At 41.6% G+C, this 20810-nt stretch overlaps 1 protein-coding gene across 2 annotated transcripts in view; it reads right to left on the bottom strand.

Moving 5' to 3' along the window:
- The window catches only part of YTHDF2 (YTH N6-methyladenosine RNA binding protein F2), a 30466-nt gene extending 10681 nt beyond the window's left edge, over positions 1-19785 (bottom strand). Inside the window, exons 1-4 of one of the 2 annotated variants that reach the window (XM_005665152.4) lie at positions 19574-19785; positions 19050-19074; positions 18416-18495; positions 12948-14534 (exon numbers count right to left, since the gene is read on the bottom strand). In XM_005665152.4, the coding sequence (XP_005665209.2) occupies positions 12948-14534; positions 18416-18495; positions 19050-19074; positions 19574-19600 (1719 nt within the window). In that variant the 5' untranslated portion in view covers positions 19601-19785. The remainder of the gene's footprint in view (positions 1-12947; positions 14535-18415; positions 18496-19049; positions 19075-19573) is intronic. The other variant, XM_084963570.1, reaches the window with a different exon arrangement.
- Positions 19786-20810: the final 1025 nt, after the last annotated feature.

Raw genomic sequence — 20810 nt, 5'->3', positions numbered from 1 at the left:
GCAAAGGAGACATTTACAAATGTTAATATAAAATTTATACATTGCAAATTTTGTTAACATGCAAACAGCTTTTTTTGTGTCATTCTAGGGCCACACCCAAGGCATATGAAGTTTCCAGGCTAGGGGTCAAATCGGAGCTGCAGCTGCTGGCCTACACCACAGCCACAGCAATGTGGGATCCAAGCCATGTCTTCGACCTACACTGTAGTTCTGAGCAATGCTGGATCCTTATCCTGCTGGGCGAGGTCAGGGACCAAACCCACATCCTCATGGATACTAATCGGGTTCATTACTGCTGAGCCACAACGGGAACTCCAACATGCAAACAGTTTAAAAGCTCTATATACTACCCCCACCCTGATTGCCAAAATGGTCCACATGAAGTCAAAAGCTTATGTGCCTACCTTTTCTAAATGGCTTCATGTATTAAACAAGTGACATGTCCAAATTCCTAGCTCTGACACATGTAGAAGAGTATTAAATTATCTCTTAAGAACCACCAGATATTACAACAGTACTAAGTGCAAATGAGTTGGAAAGAGCAATTCCCTGTCTCTTCCCTCCCCTCCCCAATACCTAACAGCTCTAACTTGGGGATTTAGCCATTTTCTTCCTTCGTCTCTCCATCATCTTTCCCTGTTTATACATCCTTCCAGAATTGACTCAAATCCAGTCTATCATAAAAATATAAAAGTTAAAGAAAAAAGAGGGAGGGAGTTCCCATCGTGGCTCAGCAGAAATGAATCTGACTAGTATCCATGAGGACGCAGGTTCAATCCCTGGCCTCACTCAGTGGGTTAAAGATGAGGCGTTGCTGTGAGCTACGGTGTAGGCCAGCGGCTACAACTTCAATTTGATTCCTAGCCTGGGAACCTCCATATGCTACGTCTGTGGCCCTAAAAAGGTAAAAAAACAAAAGAAACAGAGTTCCCTGGTGGCTTGATGGGTTAAGGATCCAGCACTGCCACTGCTTTCGCTCTGGTTACAGCTGTGGGTGGGTCCAATCCCTGGCCTGTTAACTTGAGCATGGTGTGGACACAGCCAGAAAAGAAAGAAAAGAAAATGACCTGACTTCATTCCTAATTGGTCTTTTAATTCTTTTCTTCTGTATTTAGTCTCATATTGAAAAGTTAGCTCTTTAATGTACACTGTCCTAAACTGTTTCATTTATGTCTCCTCCCCATGGCTAGCTGGAGTTAAATCAGTTCAATTAGGGAACTGCTTATTCAGCAAGGGATGAAAAGCATTAGAGCACTATTTATTGAGCTAGTTATTATAGTCTACATTGTCTAGTTATAACTAGAAAAATTTGGTCTGGAGGAGGTGGGAGCAGGATGCAAATTTAAACTGAGTTACCTACTTTCTGTGGAGAAACAGGATGATCCGACCCTCCCATACTCAGAGCCTTTGTCCTTGCTCATTTGCAGACTTGCAAGGTTCAATGGTAAAGATGAGAACAGAGCTTTTTTTCCTTCTCTATGTTAAAGTCCTCAACAGTGCCGGTGTTAGTCCTTTATCATATTGTTCCTTAAACTACAGCAGTCAAAGTCAATGCTGTAGCTGGGTGAGATGCTGAAGCTGCAGATTCCTTTCACTTCTTCAATTTCAAAACAGCTCCACTAATCACCACACAGCATTCCTTCATCTTCAAACAATTTATTTCAGAGTTCCCACTGTGGTACAGCAGTAGCCACAAACCCCACTAATATCCTTGAGAATGCAGGTTCGATCCCTGGCCTCACTCAGTGGGTTAACAATCTAGTGTTGCTGTGAGCTGTGGTGTATGTAGGTAACAAGTGTGGCTCAGATCCTGTGATGCTGTGGCTCCAATTCAACCCCTAGCCTGAGAACCTCCACATGCTGCAGCTGCAGCCCTAAACCAGCACAAAAAAAAAAAAAAAAAAAAAGAAAAAGAAAAAAAAAAAAGAAATTCATTTCATCTGGTGTGTTTACAAAGGAGCTGCTTCAAAAATCTCCCAGGGAAAGAAGGGGGCTGAGCATGTAAAGTTAGCCATTCATGGGGCCTGAGGAAGGTTTTGTTTTAAGGGGAAAGAACATTCAACTGCTAAAAAGTATGAAAACTGTTACAGAACTAATCTGGCAAGTAAGCAGTATGGTTCACATATTAGTCTTCTTGGTTCGAACTATACAGAATAAATACTAAGTAATTCTAGAATTGCTAACTACCAAAATGTCTGGAAAAACAGCAGTCTCCTATGGATTAATCTTTAGCCATATTAAATAAGAACAGAATACTGTCATTTTAATACTCAACTTATTTCAGACACTGTTACATGGTCTAACCCACCAAACAGCCCATATTAATTAAATAAATGCTAGTCTTCACTAAATTTCTTTAAGGCTTGGAACAGACAACACGGAAGAATTTACAGGTGGGGAAGGGTTGGAACAATATAGAAACAACAAATAATGATGTGTGGAGACCAAAGCCTTCAAACCCCTAAACAAGGCACTCTCGTGCTACTTTTATTCAGACAGTTGCTGGCATTTGCAGTTATGTTACCTCTCTGCGGTCTCTGAATAAGGTGATTATATCCCACTGCTTGAAATTCTACTCAAGATATAGCCCTTTCCTTGTTCTCTTTCTAAAGCTCAAACTACTCCTTCTCAGTCTCTTTCACTTGCTCCCTCTTTTCACCCATCCTTCAAATTGTGTTATTTCTGGGGGTTCTTTCTTTTGGCCCTCTTCCCTTGGTCTGTGTTAGCTTTGGAACCACACTGCAGAAGTATAACATCTGTTCTGCTTAGTTTGGGGAACTCTGCAAAGGTGTTCGTTTACTCTTTTCTATGCTTCAGTGCCTTCAACTGTACAACTGAGATAGCTACACCTACCTCACCATGAAAGAATTAAATGAAAACCTACATAAAAATTTATTCAGGACTGCTATGTATTAAGACACTCCAGGACTTTCAATAATTTCACCTTTTTTTGGAAGGGGGGGCCACACCTCCGGCATGTAAGTTCCCAGGCTAAGGATCCAATCTGCACCACAGCACTGATCCAGTGACAACGCTGGATCCTTAACCAGCTGAGCCACAAAAGAACTCCAGCCATTGTTTTTTATTACCACTATTTCTGAAGAATCTTAAAATCATCCCTGCCTTTACCTATACGAGGCCTGAAAACTCCCAAACTTCTATCGATATATGTCACTCATGAACTCCAGATCCTATCATCTTACTGTTCCAAAGCCAACACAGCTCCAAACACTAACCTGCTGTTCATCCCATACTCTTGAAGCTTTCTAAAATAACTAATCAGGAAATAACTAATCAGGAAATATGTCTACCACACTTTTCCACTCTTAACTTCCCCATTCCTGTTGTCTTGATTCAGGCTCTCATTGTCTCTCTCCCAACTGTTATAAAAGCCTCTCGTTTGAAGTCTTTGAATCATCTACCTGTCTCTTCATCTAATAGATGAGTTCAGGTAAGTTGCTAACCTAATTTCTCATTTCCCTACCTATATACATGGGTTACTGCCTTCCACAGTTGGTGTAGGTATTAAAGTAAAACTATGAGGAGTTCCCGTCGTGGCGCAGTGGTTAACGAATCCGACTAGGAACCATGAGGTTGCGGGTTCGGTCCCTGCCCCTTGCTCAGTGGGTTAACGATCCGGCGTTGCCGTGAGCTGTGGTGTAGGTTGCAGACGCGGCTCGGATCCCGCGTTGCTGTGGCTCTGGCGTAGGCCAGTGGCTACAGCTCCGATTCAACCCCTAGCCTGGGAACCTCCATATGCCGCGGGAGCGGCCCAAGAAATAGCAACAACAACAACAACAACAAGACAAAAAAATAAAAATAAAAATAAAAAATTAAAAATAAAAAAAAATAAAGCAAAACTATGAAAGTACCTAATAGTCAGTGCCCAGTCAGTATTTAATCCTTCCCATGCTTCAAAATGTCACTCTACATTGACCAACCTCCCTTACAATCTAAAATGTAAATACAGAATAAAAATCCAAAGCCCTTCTTTATACTGGGCCCAACCAACCTCTCTAGTTTTGTCACTTATTCTTTTCCATATTAAACTTTATTATTACCATAACCTAAGCTCTGACAAGACCCACTTTTGTATTTCACATTTTCCACCTATCACACAGTGGTCCATGGGCTTTGGGGCTAGAGACTGTGGCTCTGAGTGTCATCCCAACATATTTTCATTTATCATTTACTCACGACAAAAGTGAAATAACAAAGACGTGTCAAAACTTCACTGGCTTGTCAATGATTTGAGCAACTTGTTAAACTGGACGACAATAATTCTCAAATTCTAGAAGATTATTTCTTCAAATTTTGTGTTATTCAAAATAATGTCAGGATATAGACATGACACTTAAATTTAATCTGCATTAATATTTTCTCCATCATTCTAAGTCTAGACAATCAACAAAAATCAAGTCAAGCTTTATATATAGCATTTGCCAATTTCCATGGTGCTAACTACATGGCTGATTTCAAACTACCAATGGGGCTGAGATGCACCATACCACAGTATTATATATTGATACAGATATAACTTTCAGAGTGATAAAATTTTTTTTCATTTTTGGCTGCCCCACGGATATGGAGCTCCTGGGCTAGGGATCAGATCAGAGCCAAAATTTCGACCTAAGCCACAGCTTTGGCAATGTCAAATCTCTGACCTACTTGGGATCAAATCCGCATCCCAGTGCTCTGAAGACACCACCCATCCCATTATGCCCCAGCAGGAGCTCCAGAGTGGTGAATTTAAATATTATGGCCTAAAGTTCCCCTTGTGGCTCAGCAGGTTAAGGACTAACATAATGTCCATGAGGATGTGGGTTCAACTGCTGGCCTTGCCCAGTGAATTAAGAATCTGGCGCTGGAGTTTCTGTTCGTGGCTCAGTGGTTAACGAATCTGACTAGGAACCATGAGGTTGTGGGTTCAACCCCTGGCCTCAATCAGTGGGTTAAGGATCCAGCGTTGCCATGAGCTGTGGTGTAGGTTGCAGACACGACTCAGATCTTGTGCTGCTGTGGCTCTGGCGTAGGCCAAGGCTACAGCTCTGATCAGACCCCTAGCCTGGGAACTTCCATATGCTGAGGGAGCGGCCCTAGAAAAAGGCAAAAAAAAAAAAAGAAGCTGGCATTGCCACAAGCTGCAGTGTAGGTCACAGATGCGGCTCAGATCCAGCACTGCTGTGGCTGTGGTGTAGGCTAGCAGCACAGCTCCAGTTCAACCCCTAGCCCCAGGAACTTCCATGCTGCAGGTGTGGTCTTAAAAATAAATAAATATATATTACAGTTTGGAGTTCCCTTGTGGTGCAGTGGGTTAAGGATCCAGTGTTGGCATTGCAGCAGCTAGAGTCACTCCTGTGGCATAGGTTTGATTCCTGGCCCAGAAACTTCCACATGACTGTGGGTGTGCCAAAATATGTGTGCGAATTATGCATATACACACACACATAAAATGGTTTAATGGTAATAACAATAGTACCTAAGTTTATGTAGTTTAACTGCAATTTATATTACAAACTATAGTTTATAATTAATTTAATGTAAATAGAAACACATTTAAAACAATTTATTACAATGTACTGCTTAATAATGGCTATGTTTAAAAACTAGCTTGCTGAATTTTTTTTTTAATTATAGCTGATTTACTGTCAATTTCTGCTGTAGAGCAAAGTGATCCAGTAATACATATATATACATTATTTTTCTCATATCATCTTCTATCATGTTCTATCACAAGTGATTGGATATAGTTCCTTATGCTATACTACAGGACCTCACTACTTATCCATTCTAAATGTAATAGTTTGCATCTACTAACCTCAAAATCCCAGTCCATCCCACACTCTCCTCCTCCCCCAATGCTTGCTAAATTCTTGAAAACAAAACAGTTGCCTTACATTTAGCCAGCTCAAGCACATCACTGGATGCTGAAGTACCAACTCTGCCACTTGTTAGCTATGAGACCTTGTATAAATAATCTCTTTGAGGAGTTCTTGTAGTGGCTCAGTGGCTAACAAACCCAACTAGTATCTGTGAGGATGTGGGTGCGATCTCTGACCTCGCTCAGTGGGTTAAGGATCCGGTGTGTTTCCATGAGCTGTGGTGTAGGTCGCAGACAGACACGGCTCGGATCCTGCATTGCTATGGCTGTGGTGTAGGCTGACCCATGGGCTGGGACCCTCCATATGCCGCAGGTGTGGCCCTAAAAGACAAAAAAAAAAAGTAAAAAATAATCACCTCTTGAGCCTGCTTCCTCATCTAAAATATGAAAATGAAGTATCAGATGAGACAGCTGAACTTCTATGTGAACCATGTGCCAAGCACAGCACTGTGCTATGACTTAAGTGCTTATTACTGCATTACTCAATCTATTTGACATAGATCAAATGTTGTTTCCTCCATGAAGCCTTAATTTCCCCAAATTTATCACTTCTCCAGAAAGCCAAAACATTTTTCATTTCTCTACTACAGCACTTACCTTGTATTTTATCCATTGTCTCATCCTCCTAATAACACTATCTGGTCCTAAGACAAAGATGGTGCCTTGTTTATCTCTTCTATCCCAGTAAGTAACACAAACATTTATAGAAAGATGGATACAAAGGCATTCTTCAAAGAGATCCAAACTCAAGGTCACTGATTCTCTTCTGGTACTCCTTTAAGGAGGCTACAGAAAGGCATTTTATATATCCACGAAACAAAGAAGGTGATGAATAATACAAATAAAATTCCCTCAACCCTTTTGGCAGACAGACAAGTTAATTTATCCCAAGACATAAATGGCCTTAAAATTTTACAGAAAGTTCAGGTTTGCCCTCCTGATTAAAAACAAGATCCTACTCGCTAGTCTGAAGAAGAATTTTTTTGAAGAAGAAGAAGAAGCAATTTAAAGCAGCAGTGGACTGGGGAAATGTTAAACAATACTGAACAATACTGCATGGTTATTTATTTCCTCAGGATTTAAAGAAAACAATATATTTGGCTAAAATGATGTTTTTCTTCCTTTCTGATTGAGCCAAGTTGATCACCTCAAATATTTATAAACAAGGGGCTAAAAGCCCAAATTAAAGGGTGAGGAGGAAAAAGATGGCTGTAAGAAACATAAAACAAAAAACTTCCTGTTGGTACCATGATTCCTCTCCACAAAACAGGTTATCATGGGCCACCTAGCCCTCTCTTTAATCTCTGCTTTCTCCGATTTAAACTATCCCATGTGAATCTTCTCTACAATTTATCTAATAAAAGTTCTTTTACTCTCTTCTTAAAACCTTCAGGTGACTAGGACTCTTTTTCTTTTCTTTTTTCTTTTTTTTTTTTTTTTTTTGTCTCTTGTCTTTTTAGGGGTGCACCCATGGCATATGGAGGTTCTCAGGCCAGGGGTCTAATTGGAGCTACAGCTGCTGACCTCCACCACAGCCACAGCAATGCGGGATCTGAGCTGTGTCTGCAACCTGCACCACAGCTCACGGCAATGCCGGATCCTTAACCCACTGAGCCAGGCCAGGGATGGAACCAGCAACCTCATGGTTCCTGGTTGGATTCGTTTCCCCTGGCCACAACGGGAACTCTCCTAGGATTCCATTTCTAGAAGGTTCTTTTATTTTAAAAAATTTTCCTCCCTATAACCTCTATCCCTTGCTTCTAGTGCTGTCAGTTTTAAAAACATCTTAAAACAGTTTTAATAACAGCTCTCATACTCCCCTTCTAAATCACCTCTACTAAGCTAAACACTATGATGAGAAATAAGATAACACGTATACAGCACACTGCAAAAAGAAGTGAACTGTGTGTGTGTGTATATATACAGACACAATAACAATACCTATTATTACGTTTACTTTGACAAGTTTCCCAAAGCATTTCATGTGAAGGTTACATCAAGGACCTCCTACATCCTTATTCAAATTAAATTTTACTAGGAGTTCTCTCATGATACAGCAGGTTAAGATCCAGCATGGTCAATGCTATGGCACAGGTTTGATCCCTGGACCAGGAACTTTGGCAGCACCCTCATGTGGAAGTTCCTGGGCCAGGGATCAATCCAGAACCACAGTGATGACCCTAGCCACATGAATGACAATGCTGGATCCTTAACCTGCTGATCCACCAGGGAACTCCCAGTAGATTCCTTCTATATCCAACTAACCACATAAACATTCCATTCAACTCTCTTTTCCTAATCTAACCTCCAAACTTCTCATTTGGGAAACCCATTCCAAAAACTCCAATTAGACTTGTTCCTGAACTGTACTATACTTGTTCCTGTAACTTCCTATTACAAGTTACTATCTATACAGTGTTATTATCTATACAGATTTGGGCTGTTCTGAACCTATGTTCATGCTTCTTAAAACACCTCTGGCTATCTTCTCTACATTTTTCAAGGCTCAGCTAAAAGACTACTTCTTCCAGGATTCTTCTATGAGAGAATCCAGGCTGGGTTAGGCAATATTCTAGCTTGCAAACTGCACCTCATGCACACCCTGAGAAAACACTTTCCATTCTGTATTGTTGTCACTAATATAAGGCTGACTATACACTCTTGGTTTCTCTGTAGTGTCTAGCACACAGTAAAGTTGTTCAAAGAAAGATGAATGAGCTTCATCTCATTCTTAAACACCATAATAAATTTTCAGTATTATCTAAACACACTACAAGTCACCATTTTTAAGTCTTCTGCTTGCAAATAAGAATTCTAGAAGTATTTAAGAAATCCTACTATTCTCGATAGTAATGAAATTTTTAAAAAAAATTTAAGCTGTTGTCACTACAATCACATCTTTTTTAGATCTCTCCCAAATCTCCCATTAATTTTCAGTTACTCAGAAAAATCATTCATCCAAGTGCCTGAGTCTAATGTTGGGCTAGGCTTTAAGAAAATTACAATCCTTAGTTCCTCTACTAGACTATTTTTTTTTTGCTGTTGCTTTTTTTGCCACATCTCCAGCACATGGAAGTTCCGTTCCGGGCCAGGGATCAAAGCTGCACTGCAGTTTGCAGCCTTACGCCAGATCCTTAACCCACTGCGCCACAAGGGAACTTCTAGACTATCTTATTTTTACCTAGAGTGAAAGGCTAGAAATGTAAGACAAAGACTAAGTCAACTATTTTATGAGGTTTACAAAAAAAACACAAAAACCTATCACTAATGTAGGGAGTAAGTCTCCCTGTATGCCAGACTACACCAAAGATGAGGCAAAGGGAAAGGTTAACTGTCTTCTGAATAGCTGACAGTAATTCTCTCAAGAAAAAAATTTTTAAGAAAAATGCCCGTATGGCAATACATAGTACAGCCAAGACCTTCAAAAGAATATATCCTTTGACCCAGCACTTAAGGGTAGGTATGAATCAATATTCATATTTTTGGATGTTTACTATGATGCTATTTTAGCTGGGAAAAAAATTATAAAGAAGCTGACATTCAATAACAGATACAGGTAAACAACAATAAATCTATGTTAGAATACTACAAAAAGAGTGAGGTCACAGAAATATAGTTGGCAATTAGGGAAAAGTTCTAAATAAATGCAGAAAGATTACAAAATAGTTTCTGAAGTACACAACAAAGCCAGCCACATATCTAAGATGTCACTAAAATCTACTGGAAGTTTTCAAGCCAGACAGATATCAAAAGTTCTAAGACACTGAATTAGATAATGTGACAGAAGAAGGCAAAAATGGCTGCAGTTCTGCTTCAGTGTGTTCTGCCAAGAAACATGCCCAATCTTGGAACTTGGAACAGCTATGACATCATTTTCCAGATGAAGTTTTAGTATTTCCCTACTGATTGAGTTACCATTTGGTATGAAAACTTTCTGTAATCTGGTAAATAATACCAAGGCACATATACAAACACCCCATTTAGGGGAGTTAACTGCTTCAATGAGCTATCAGTCACATTCTCATGAAAACTTGTTTTGTCCGGGAAACCTAATAAAGACTGGAGGAACAGTTTACAGTCAGTTACGTAAGGATGTTAAAGGATAACAGTGAGCAACATAATAAGGCAATACTGACTGAATGGTAACTGGGTTTAGAAGCAATCATAGGGACCTGTCTGAAATCTAGCAAGCTCCTCTTACAAACAATAAACTAATAAGTAATCTGACACGAGTATGATCTTTTTTTTATTACTCACATGAATTTATCATATCTATAGCTGCATAATGATCATCACAGTCCAATTAAGTATGATATTTTTTAATCTTTTTTTTTTTTTTTTTTGGTGGTTTGTTCAACAGCCTGAGGACAATTAGGATACTCATTCATCAGAAAGATTCATTAGTTAACAAAAAATAACAAAAACCCTAAACTTTGATTATATTACTCCCACTCTATGAAAAACAACACAAGGCTGTTCAATTCCAACATGAATCTTATACTTACTTATGAAATTTTACCATTCACTGAACCACTTAAGTAAAAGTAATACAAATGTATACCTGGTTTAAAAGTACACATAGGAGTTCCGTTTTGGCACAGCAGAAACAAACCCAACTAGTGTCCATGAGGATTCGGGTTCAATCCCTGGCCTAGCTCAGTGAGTTAAGGATCCAGTGTTGCCGTGAGCTGTGATGTAGGTCGCAGATGCGGCTCAGATCTGGCACTGCTTGTGGCTGCAGCACAGGCCTGTAGCTCTGATTTGACCCCTAGCCCAGGAACTTTCAGATGCTGAACCTGAGGCCTTAAAAAACAGAAGTACACATAGACAAAGTTCCCACTGTGGCACAGTGGATTAAGGATTTGGCGTGCTCCTCCTGTGACACAGGACGCATCTGTGGCTCACATTCGATATGCCTTGGGTTCGGGTGTACACATAGTTGAGGGAAAGGATAAACTGGGAAGACAGGGTTGGCACATGCACACTACCATATATGAGGCAGATGACTAATAGGGACCTACTGTATGGCACAAGGAAGTCTACTCAGTGTTCTGTAATAACCTGTATGTGAAAAAAGAATGGATATATGTACACGTGTAACTGATTCACTTTGCTGTAAACCTGAAGCTAATACACCATTGTAAATTAACTACACCCCAATAAAATTTTTTCTTTTTTTGGCTGTTCCACAGAATAGGGAGTTCCCAGGCCAGGGCCCGAATCTGTGCCCTAGCGCTGCGGAGACACTGCTGATCCCACTGTACCACAGCAGGAACTCCACCCCAACAAAATTTTTAAAATAAAAAAAAAAGTCCGCATAAATTAACAGTCCTCAAACTTGCTACTTGATTTTTAAATGCAAGCTTCCCTACTAGTTCTAACAAACACAAATTTATCTTAGCTATGCTGTACATCCCCAAAAATATTTCTGTCTTTGCCTTCCTGCTTTTAAATCACAAGATGTAGGGCAAAACTTTGCAGATGAAAGCAAACAGATTCATAGTAAGTGACAGATATTATGCATGTGTCAAGTGGTTAAACCAAGCACCCTGATGCCCCTCACACACATTAGTAATCTGCTATGCCACTACATGATACCTGAAAGGTCACAGCTGCTTCCTTCTCTAGAAACAGAAGCCTATGAAGATATCTTTAAAGTCTTCCAGATGCTGGGCAAAAATAACCAATCAACTATTTTTTTCTACAAGATTATGGAAGATTTTAAGTTAAACTGTTAAACTACAGGAAAGGGAAGAGTTTAAAGGACCAAAAAGGACTAAGTTTTCTTTTCTAACAGCCAACTTTCCAATAATATGACTCTATCTCCCCAATACTTTCAGCATCACTGACAAGCATATCTCCATTTTTTATTTGTACACACTGGAAGATGAGAGTCAAAGATTCAGTGTTAGACAACTATGGGCCTTTGATTCTGTTATGGAGGTAGAGAATCCTCTCTTCCCACTGCTCAAGGGAGTTAAGGTTTTATAGAGGCGTAACAAGTGTCAGGTCCTAGATGAACTATATAAGATCCCACAGAACTAACAACAAATTGAAGGAAAATTTATTTACCTAAGCCTGTTGGGTTTTGTTTCCTATTTTACATTTGAAGCTAACCACTCAAGATTCTATCATTAATACATATGTTTTTAAAATATGTTCTCCTTGCCATTATCTTTTCACTTACTTCCTATTTTTACATAAGTCTAAGTTCTAGATAATATACGATCTACCCCAACCAGTATTTTATCATTCTCTTAGGGTCCTAGAGTTTTCACTCAATACACAGGACCAAGCACTACCACCTCTTTAAGATAAATCCAACTCTTCAGTCCGAAACTATTCTCCATCAATCTACTCAAGATCCCTACTTGTTACACAGAATCTTTAAGAATACAAAAATATGAAAAAAAAAAAAAAAGAATACAAAAACATGCTAAGAGCAAGACGTCAGCTTTTCCTGATTATCTGTTTCCCACGTTTCATATAATAAACATTAAGTTTTCTAATGGGAAAAAGGTTTTCGAAAAAGTAATCAGAACAGTACAAAGGACAGAAGCAAGGAAGAAGGTTCTGAAAAAGCATCCTCTTAACATTGCCAGCTGTCAGAAGGCAGGCAGAAATGTCAGGGTTTGGTGATATACCAACTCTTGAAAATAACCACAATACCCAGTTAAGCCAAAAGTTAATTCCAATATAATTTTTATCTTTTTCTCTGCCATGTTACAGCCTCAATCTTTTAATTTCATTTCCATGGTTCTATAACTTCAGTTATCCCCTATGCATTTTTTCAGACTCATTCTTCACCTTTCTGTATCACAAAAAGTCAGTTTCTCTATTGTCTCTGCCTTCCTTTTAAGCCCACATTTCTGTCCTCCACTAATGTTCCCACATCCCTTCACACTAAGGTCTGAATAATAAGACCAATTATCCTTCCATAAAGGCTTCAACTGTTAAGTGATACTTATTTACAGAGCTTTTATTAACAGTTCAGTATAATACCTCCCCTGTTCTCTCTAGTTCCTTCTCCTTCCCTAAAAGTCTTAAGAAGAGTTAAGCCGGTTACCTTTTTAACACTCTCTTCTTCCTCTTGGCGTTTCTCATAGTGTGAGAAGTCATCGAAAATGGAAGTGGTATGCTTGTAGCTGGCTATGATTTTCAACACCTGCTTAGCCTTTTCCAGAGGCACTTCCTGAGTGTCCCTGGAGTTGGTCACTGGTTTATTCTCGTTGTTCTCCAGGCGAATGTGTCGCAGTTGGCTATTGGGAACGTCCTTCACAAAAATCCACCTGACGTCAAAACGACCCTTCCATTTGTCCTGGGACCATACACCTGCACATGTGTTGTAGTCCACAGCAGATTTCATCTCTGCAACGCCACAGAAGTGTCCACTGCCGTTGACACTGAAAAGTAAGTAAACGGGGCCCTTCCCGTTCATGGAGCGATAAGCAGCATCCAGTCTCTTGTTACCATGCTCTGTGCTGCACCAGATGTTATACTTAATGGAACGGTGGATATCGTCCTCAGAGTAGCTCTTAATGATGAAAACCCGGCCATGTTTCAGATTCCAGTCAAAATCCTTGGGGTTGTAGTTATTAATGGACCGAAGCTTCTCCAAAACTGGGTGAGGTTCTGAAGGAGTAGATCCAGATCCAGCCTGAGACTGTCCTACTCCATTACCATCCACCCCATTATGACCGAACCCACTGCCACGGTTCCGAGGTGCTACCCAGCGGGTTGGCTGAGCTGCCTGTTGCTGCACTGAGAGCTGAGTAGGCTGTGGTGGAGGTGGGGGCAATGGCTGTGTCTGTTGCCCTACTGATGCCTGAGCCACTGGTGGGCTACTGGTAGCCTGTTGACCTACAGGCTGGGGAGACCCCTGGGTTGGCTGCTGACCTATATTCTGAACCAAAGCCTGTGAGGGGGCTTTTGCCACAGGACCCTTGTTATCCCAAGTTCCAATATCCATGTTATGCTTTATTGGGGGTGGTGGAAGACTTGACCCTGCAATGCCATTCTTGGTCTTCAACTTGGGTTGTTGTTTTGCAGGCTTGCTAGCAATATCAGCCCAAGATGCTGGTTTTGGAGGAGCAATCGTAGCTGGAGGCAAACTACTGGAAGCCACAATGTTACTAGTAATGGACCCACTACCAACAGCAGAGCCTACAACTTTTGGAACATTGCTTGCAACTTCTGTGCTACCCAACTTTAGTGCTGCCATCCCTTGGTCTATAGTATTCATGCCAGGAGCCTTATTGAGGGTCTCACTGGCAAAAGCTGACTGTCCATCAATCATGGCTCCACCTAAGGAGCTAGGTGCATAAGCATAATTACTACTATATCCAGAGCTCTGAGTAGACTGTCCCTGAGAACTATTATTCCCCCAAGCTGAGAAGTCAATCCCGCTGGGAAAGAAATTAAAACCATGCTGACCAAGAAATGGAGTGCTACCTAGGGCTCCTGGTTGTCCAAACATTGCATCTGGTAGGAAGTGAGGCTCTCCGTTGCTCAGTTGTCCATAAGAAGTTAGATAGGGCATGGCTGTATCACCCCCAGTAGACCAAGCAGCTTCACCCAAAGAATAGGAGAAGCCAATGGAGGGACTGTAGTAACTGGGTAAGTAGGAATCTGACATGGCAGTATATGCATTATTCTGTGGAAGAAAAAAAAAAGCAAATTAAAACTAAACACAAAAATAAAACAACCAGGACATTTCCTCTCTTAATTATTCACATAATTCAAATATTCCAGCCATTACTATAAAAAAAGGAGCGATTTTTCAGATAGTCTCTTTCTAAAAACCTGCAGGTGTTTTTGTAGGCTAAGATATTTTTGTTTAAGGGAGTTCCCATCGTGGCGCAGCAGAAACAAATCCGTCTAAGAACCATGAGGTTGTGGGTTGGATCCCTGGCCTTGTTCAGTGGGTTAAAGATCCAGCGTTGCTGTGAGCTGTGGTTGTAGGTCACAGACGCAGATAGGATCTGTTATTGCTGTGGCTCTGGCACAGGCCGGTGGCTACAGCTCCAATTAGACCCCTAGCCTGGGAACCTCCATATGCCGCAGGTGCGGCCCTAAAAAGACCAAAAAAAAAAAGATATTTTAGCTTAATAACTGAACTGTTTAAACATTTGAAATTAAACCAACATACAGCAAATATAGATGGATTTTAAGTGCTAAAATTCAGAAAAGGGAAAACCCAGCATCTCACCAAGTTTAGGTCTTGCTATACAGAAGTGTTAAGAGGATACGTTTGTTAAAACCACAGTTTCTGGACTGAAAGCTGGGAATAATGGCAGAACAGAGGAGTATTCAAGAGTTTCCTTGAACATCTCCTCAGAAAAGAAAATCAATCATGGACTTGGAGAAGAGACTTGTGGTTGCCTGATGGGAGGGGGAGGGAGTGGGAGGGATCGGGAGCTTGGGCTTATCAGTCACAACGTAGAATAGATTTACAAGGAGATCCCGCTGAATAGCATTGAGAACTATGTCTAGATACTCATGTTGCAACAGAAGAAATGGTGGGGGAAAAACTGTAATTGTAATGTATACATGTAAGGATAACCTGACCCCCTTGCTGTACAGTGGGAAAATAAAATTTAATAAAAAAAAAAAAAAAAAAAAAAGAGTTTCCTGTTAAAACTGTACTAGGACTTCCACATGCCACAGGGCAGCCAAAAAAAACCCCAGAAACCCAGAAACACAAAACAAACCAAAAAATCTGTACTATATAACAGATACATTAACAAAAAGAACTGGAAATTTCACCGTCTATCCCCAAAATCTGTGCAACCATTCCTCAACCATAAACCAAAAAAGCAAGGTTCAATGAATCTACTTTAAAGTATAGCCTCCTGGCAAACCATCTGGGAACATCAACATAAGCCAATATTTAATTATAAACTGGAAAGGAAAGCACAGTGGCTTCTAGAGGATTCAAAACTAAAAAAACTTGCTATTTGTTCTGCTTAATCCATGAGAGCAAAGCCTGTAAACTGAAATGCACACCTAACTTTTCCATTAAAAACATGAGTATAATCCTAAAGACACAGTAAAGTCCTTATCTTTAAAAAGGAATCACCCTTTAGAATAACCAGAAAAATATACAATGTCTTCACATTAGAAGATAGATTACATTGCAAAAACATTCTTTTATTTGTGCTGACAATATTTTAACTTTTTATAAATCCTATAGCCCAGAGTAGTCCCTTAAATGAGAAGCCAGAGATACACAGAATTGGTTTCTATACAGCTCAATTCAAAAATAGAGTACTTTACCATAACTTCAAAAAAGCTCTGGTATCTAAGAATCTATCAACTAGCCAACAGGGTGTTTTGCTTTTTTATTAAAATATGGTTGATTTACAATGTTGTGCCAATTTCTGCTGTACAACGAAGTGATTCAGTTATCATATATTTATGTTCTTTTTAAAATTCTTTTCCATCATTGTCTACCCCAGTAGACTGGATATAGTTCCCTGTGGATTCCATTCTTGTTGTTTTGTTCTTTTTTTTTTTTGTCTTGTTCTTAAGAGACTTGGAAGACCATGAATATGTTAGTCTTTAAGTTCATAGTACTAAAGCCCAAAGGTCTTCTCCCTAGCCACTAAAACACATCTCTTGAAGATTAAATGTTTCAGCTAATGTGGCCTGATAAAATGGTGTTGCTTTTCTCTGCCAATTTAAAATTTTCCTTTAAAAAAGTCTTTAACATACACCCTCAAGTTTAAGGCAAATCTATTTCTCGAAGATAAATGTTATACTTTTAACAGTCCCACATCCACTGTTTACAAGAAACTCAGTCAATACTCAATAGGTCAAGCTGGAGGAATTAATCCAACATAAGGTGGCGAAAAACTGGTTAAAAAGTGGTTGAGGGGGAGTTCCTGTTGTGGAGCAGAGGAAAGGAATCCAACTAGGAACCATGAGGTTTTGGGTTCAATCCCAGGCCTCACTCAGTGGGTTAAGAATCCAGCATTGCCATGAGCTGTGGTGTAGGTCACCAGCTACGGCTCTGATGATATGACCCCTAGCCTGGGAACCTCCATATGCCACGGATGAGGTCCTTTAAAAAAAAAAAAAAAAAAAGTGGATGAAATACTCTTGACATTAATTACAAAGACGAAATTTTTTAAAGACATTATGCTTTAGCTTACTTAACAAAAAAACAAATGCACTTAGTATCACCGGTTATGCCATTATACAGCAGAATGCCTACACCTGAACTGGCAGGTTCCCACATGCCCCTGAGCTCAAAAATCTGAATTACACAATGTTTCACAACTACCTAGAATTATGTTTCCAAATGCTCCCACTCTCCCTGTTATAATGATTACGTAAGCAAACTACTTCAAGAGCAGGAACCCAATAGTTCATTCCTCTACTTCCTTCCCTACTTTTCCTCATTAATTGGGTGTCTTCTGCAAAAACTTTTTTCAAATCACATAAGTGGTTTCTAAACTTTCAACGCAGAAAATTTTACATAAAGAATCAAAAAGTTTTATGTAAAAATTAGGCCCAAACATGGGCATGCACTAATATGTAAATTTATTCAACAATTGTACATATCATACAACATCTATTTAGAATTTATATAAATGTACCCTAAGTTTCTTCATCTTCTACAATATTTTGCATGAGTCATAGTCAGTTTTCTTTTGACTGGGAAGTTATATTCATTGGCTAAAACTTTGTGACTATGTCTTTGGGATCCAAGAGATATCAATACACAAAAACTACAAAATCACGTTTCTGCATGCACAGGCCATGTTCATATATGTGAACCTATATACAACTAATCTTCCTGTTAGAAGATTACACTGCAAAAACAAGAACTCCTTTATTTATTTATTTTTTTTTTTTTTGGCCACTACACAGTGGCTTGATGTGGGATCTGTTCCCAGACTAGGGACTGAACCCAGGCCACTGTGGTGAAAGTGCCTGAGTCCCAACCATTCTCCGTCTTTGCGCTAAACAGCACTGTATCTTAACACTATTTTGTAAATCCTCTAGCTCCCCTAAATAAAAAGCCGGATACGTCCAAAATTGGTCTTTATAAATGTAGACATGGCTCAACTTCAAAATCGTTCTAAGAACCCAGTAACTAGTGGCCAGACAAAAGGAAGATAACCAGTTCCACAGCAATGAATAAAATTAAGGTGATTTTGTTACTTTCTCCCATCACGTACAAATCCAATTTTCCTAAAAGAAAAATGCTTTGGGGATGAAAATTCAAAATCTTCAACAATGGAAAGGATCCTTAAATTCTGCACTGATATATTATTTGTAAGGAGGAAAAACTACTCAAACAAGTGCCACTGTTAGTATACTGTAAAATGTTATCAGTACTAGTCTCTCTCAGAAAATTGTGTTTGCTGACAAAGCAGATGAGGATCTTAACATTTGTAACTGTTTTTATACCATACTGATTGGTATTAAGAAAGTCATTCCCTAAAAATGAGATTTACTGACAGATCAGAGAAAAGATAATGGTATACTACATCCTTTGATCAAGCATGTAAATGGTTAACTACTCACGGGCCTTGCCTGTGGACTCAAGTAAGGTTCAAAATCATCATCATTTAATCCATCCTTTTGATGTACAGATCCATTTTGCACTAAAGAAAAAAAAGCTCGTGTTAGGGGTGTCTCAAACATGCACTCTACTTCACAAATTAATTAAAAGCCTTCCAACCAGAGAAAAACCTTACCAAACAGAGCAAATATGTTTGGATTTCAAAAGGATAAACCAATATTCGTCAGTGAAAATGTCTCCCTCCACCCAGAGCAAGTTGATCTTAAAAGGTCATTTTATTGGCTCCTCTAGATTTCAATTCCCTCCCGCTTCCCCTCCCCCATCACATGTGAGTACTTCCAGAGTGTGATCCACGAGGATGAAAAACAAAGGCCTTCTAAGACCTACAGGAAACTAAGGACCTGGGACATTTCAAAACCGAATCCACCCCCACCTCTAATGAATTACTCCTTGTTCACCAAAAAGCTGTTCGCCAGCTGCAGGAACACACGGAAAGGGTCAGATACTTAAGTGTGAGGCACCTGCAAACTAAGCGGCTTCCGAAAGGTCCTCTCCCCGGGGCGCTTCCCGGAGACCCCGCCCCCACCACTCGGGGCCCCCTTCCCGGCCCGTGGCCACCGGCGGAGCTGGGCTCACCTTTGTTTCCTTGACCTTTTGGTCTCTGCGGGCGAAGGAAACGTCGCCGAGCAGCGGGTCGTCCGAGGAAGAAATGGAAAAGGAAACACCAATTAAAGCCGGGCCCGAGAAGGGAATAAAGGCGCAGGCCTGAGGAGAGGCGTCGGGGAACGGGAGTGAGGGGGAGACTGAGGATGGGAGGCGGGGGAAAGCGCGAGGCCAGCGGGCCCCGCGGAGAGAAGCGGGGGCCGCGCCACGAACAACGCGAGGAAACCGGGGCTTCACAGAAGGGGAAGGAAACAAGAGGAAAAACGAGGCCCGCCGAGAGAAGGGAACACGGCGCGGCCGGCGGGCTCCGAGACCCGGGGAGGAGCGGGGAGTGCGGGTGAGGGCGAGGCGCTGGGCGCGGCCGGCCGGAGAGCCTCGAAACCCGGCCCGCGAAAGGCGCCGCCTCGGCTCGGCCCGACCGGGGGCGGCGGGCCCGGGCCTAGTCGGGCTCCCTCTCGCCTCACACAATGGCCGAGGCATGCGGGCCGGGCCTGTACCTGCTCCAAGAGGCTGCTGGCCGACATGGCTCTCGGATCCTCCGGGGGGGCGACGGCGGCGGACTCTCCTCAGGGCGGCGGCGGCGGATGAGCCCTGGCGGCGGGAGCAGGCGGCGCGGCGGCGGCTTTTGTCCCTGACACTCGGGGGCCTCGGCGGACGCAGCGGAGACACCGCGCGCGGCTCGGGCTCCGGCTCCGACTCAGCGACGCTCTAGCCCGAGAACTCAACGCCCGTCTCTATGCCTTGACGCGCGCACCCGCCCCTCGCAGCCGAAATAAGGGCGCCGAGCGGCGAAAGCGGACGGCGCGCGCGGCGCGACGCTGACTCTCACATTCACTCACCCACGCGGAAGGGGCCGGGCGCGAAGCACCCCGGGAAGGAAGAGGCGGGGGCGCAGCGCCCTCTGGTGGGCTGGAGGAGCGGAAGCGGCGCGCGCGGCCTCCCCGCCCCCACCGCCTCGGTATTGGGGCCTAGGAGGGTGGGGGCGGCTAGGGTCGCACCAAGAGGCTTTGACTAACAGCTGGAGGGAAGGGAGCAGCTTTAAGCTTGTGCAAACACATAAACGCCGGTTTTTCGGTGAGGAAGCGACCCCCCGAAGGCTGAGAGACCTTAAAATAAACCTGTTTCCCCAGTTGCAGATGGCACCCTACCCCATGTGGGAGGGAACAAGAACTGGGGTCACAGAGCCCTTAGGGAAACTTCAAGGGAGCCCTGCCCTGAGAAAGACACCCTCCCACCTGGTTATCCTCTTCTGTTGGCACACTACAAAAAGAGTGCCCGGAGAGCAAAAATAACCGCAAAAAATCTGGTCCCCTGAGAAAAGGATTCACCCTTTGGCATTGCAGGGAGGAGAATCTAGAAACTACAGTTCTTTTTTTAGGGATGTCGCTGACCCCCATGATACTCTGTTAAACTATGGACTTTATTTCCAAGAAAAGTCACCTCATTAATCTACACAAAATTGTACATGTTCTTTCAACGAGTTCAGAAAATCTGCAGAAAGACATTAATGCTATCTGAATACCTGCTATAATCTAGGCTTTGTTGTTAAATGCTTTAAACATATTAAAGTCTTTCAGCATCTTCAAAATTGCTATCAGTCTATTCGTTTTACAGCTGAAGAAACAGAAGTTAAGTCATGTGCCCAAAGTCACACAGCTTTTAAATAGGTTTATATGACATTGAGAAGAATAGTGTCCCTCTGCCCTCAAGAGAAATCCTGTATTCAGGAACCAG

The sequence above is a fragment of the Sus scrofa genome, chromosome 6 (assembly GCF_054392235.1).
Source record: "Sus scrofa isolate SSC_HxYL_T2T_F1_AM1 chromosome 6, Sscrofa_HxYL_maternal_Yorkshire_Landrace_v2.0, whole genome shotgun sequence".
Taxonomy (NCBI): domain Eukaryota; kingdom Metazoa; phylum Chordata; class Mammalia; order Artiodactyla; family Suidae; genus Sus; species Sus scrofa.
Note: the sequence above shows the minus strand (reverse complement) of the source record. Positions and strands in the feature narration are given on the sequence as shown.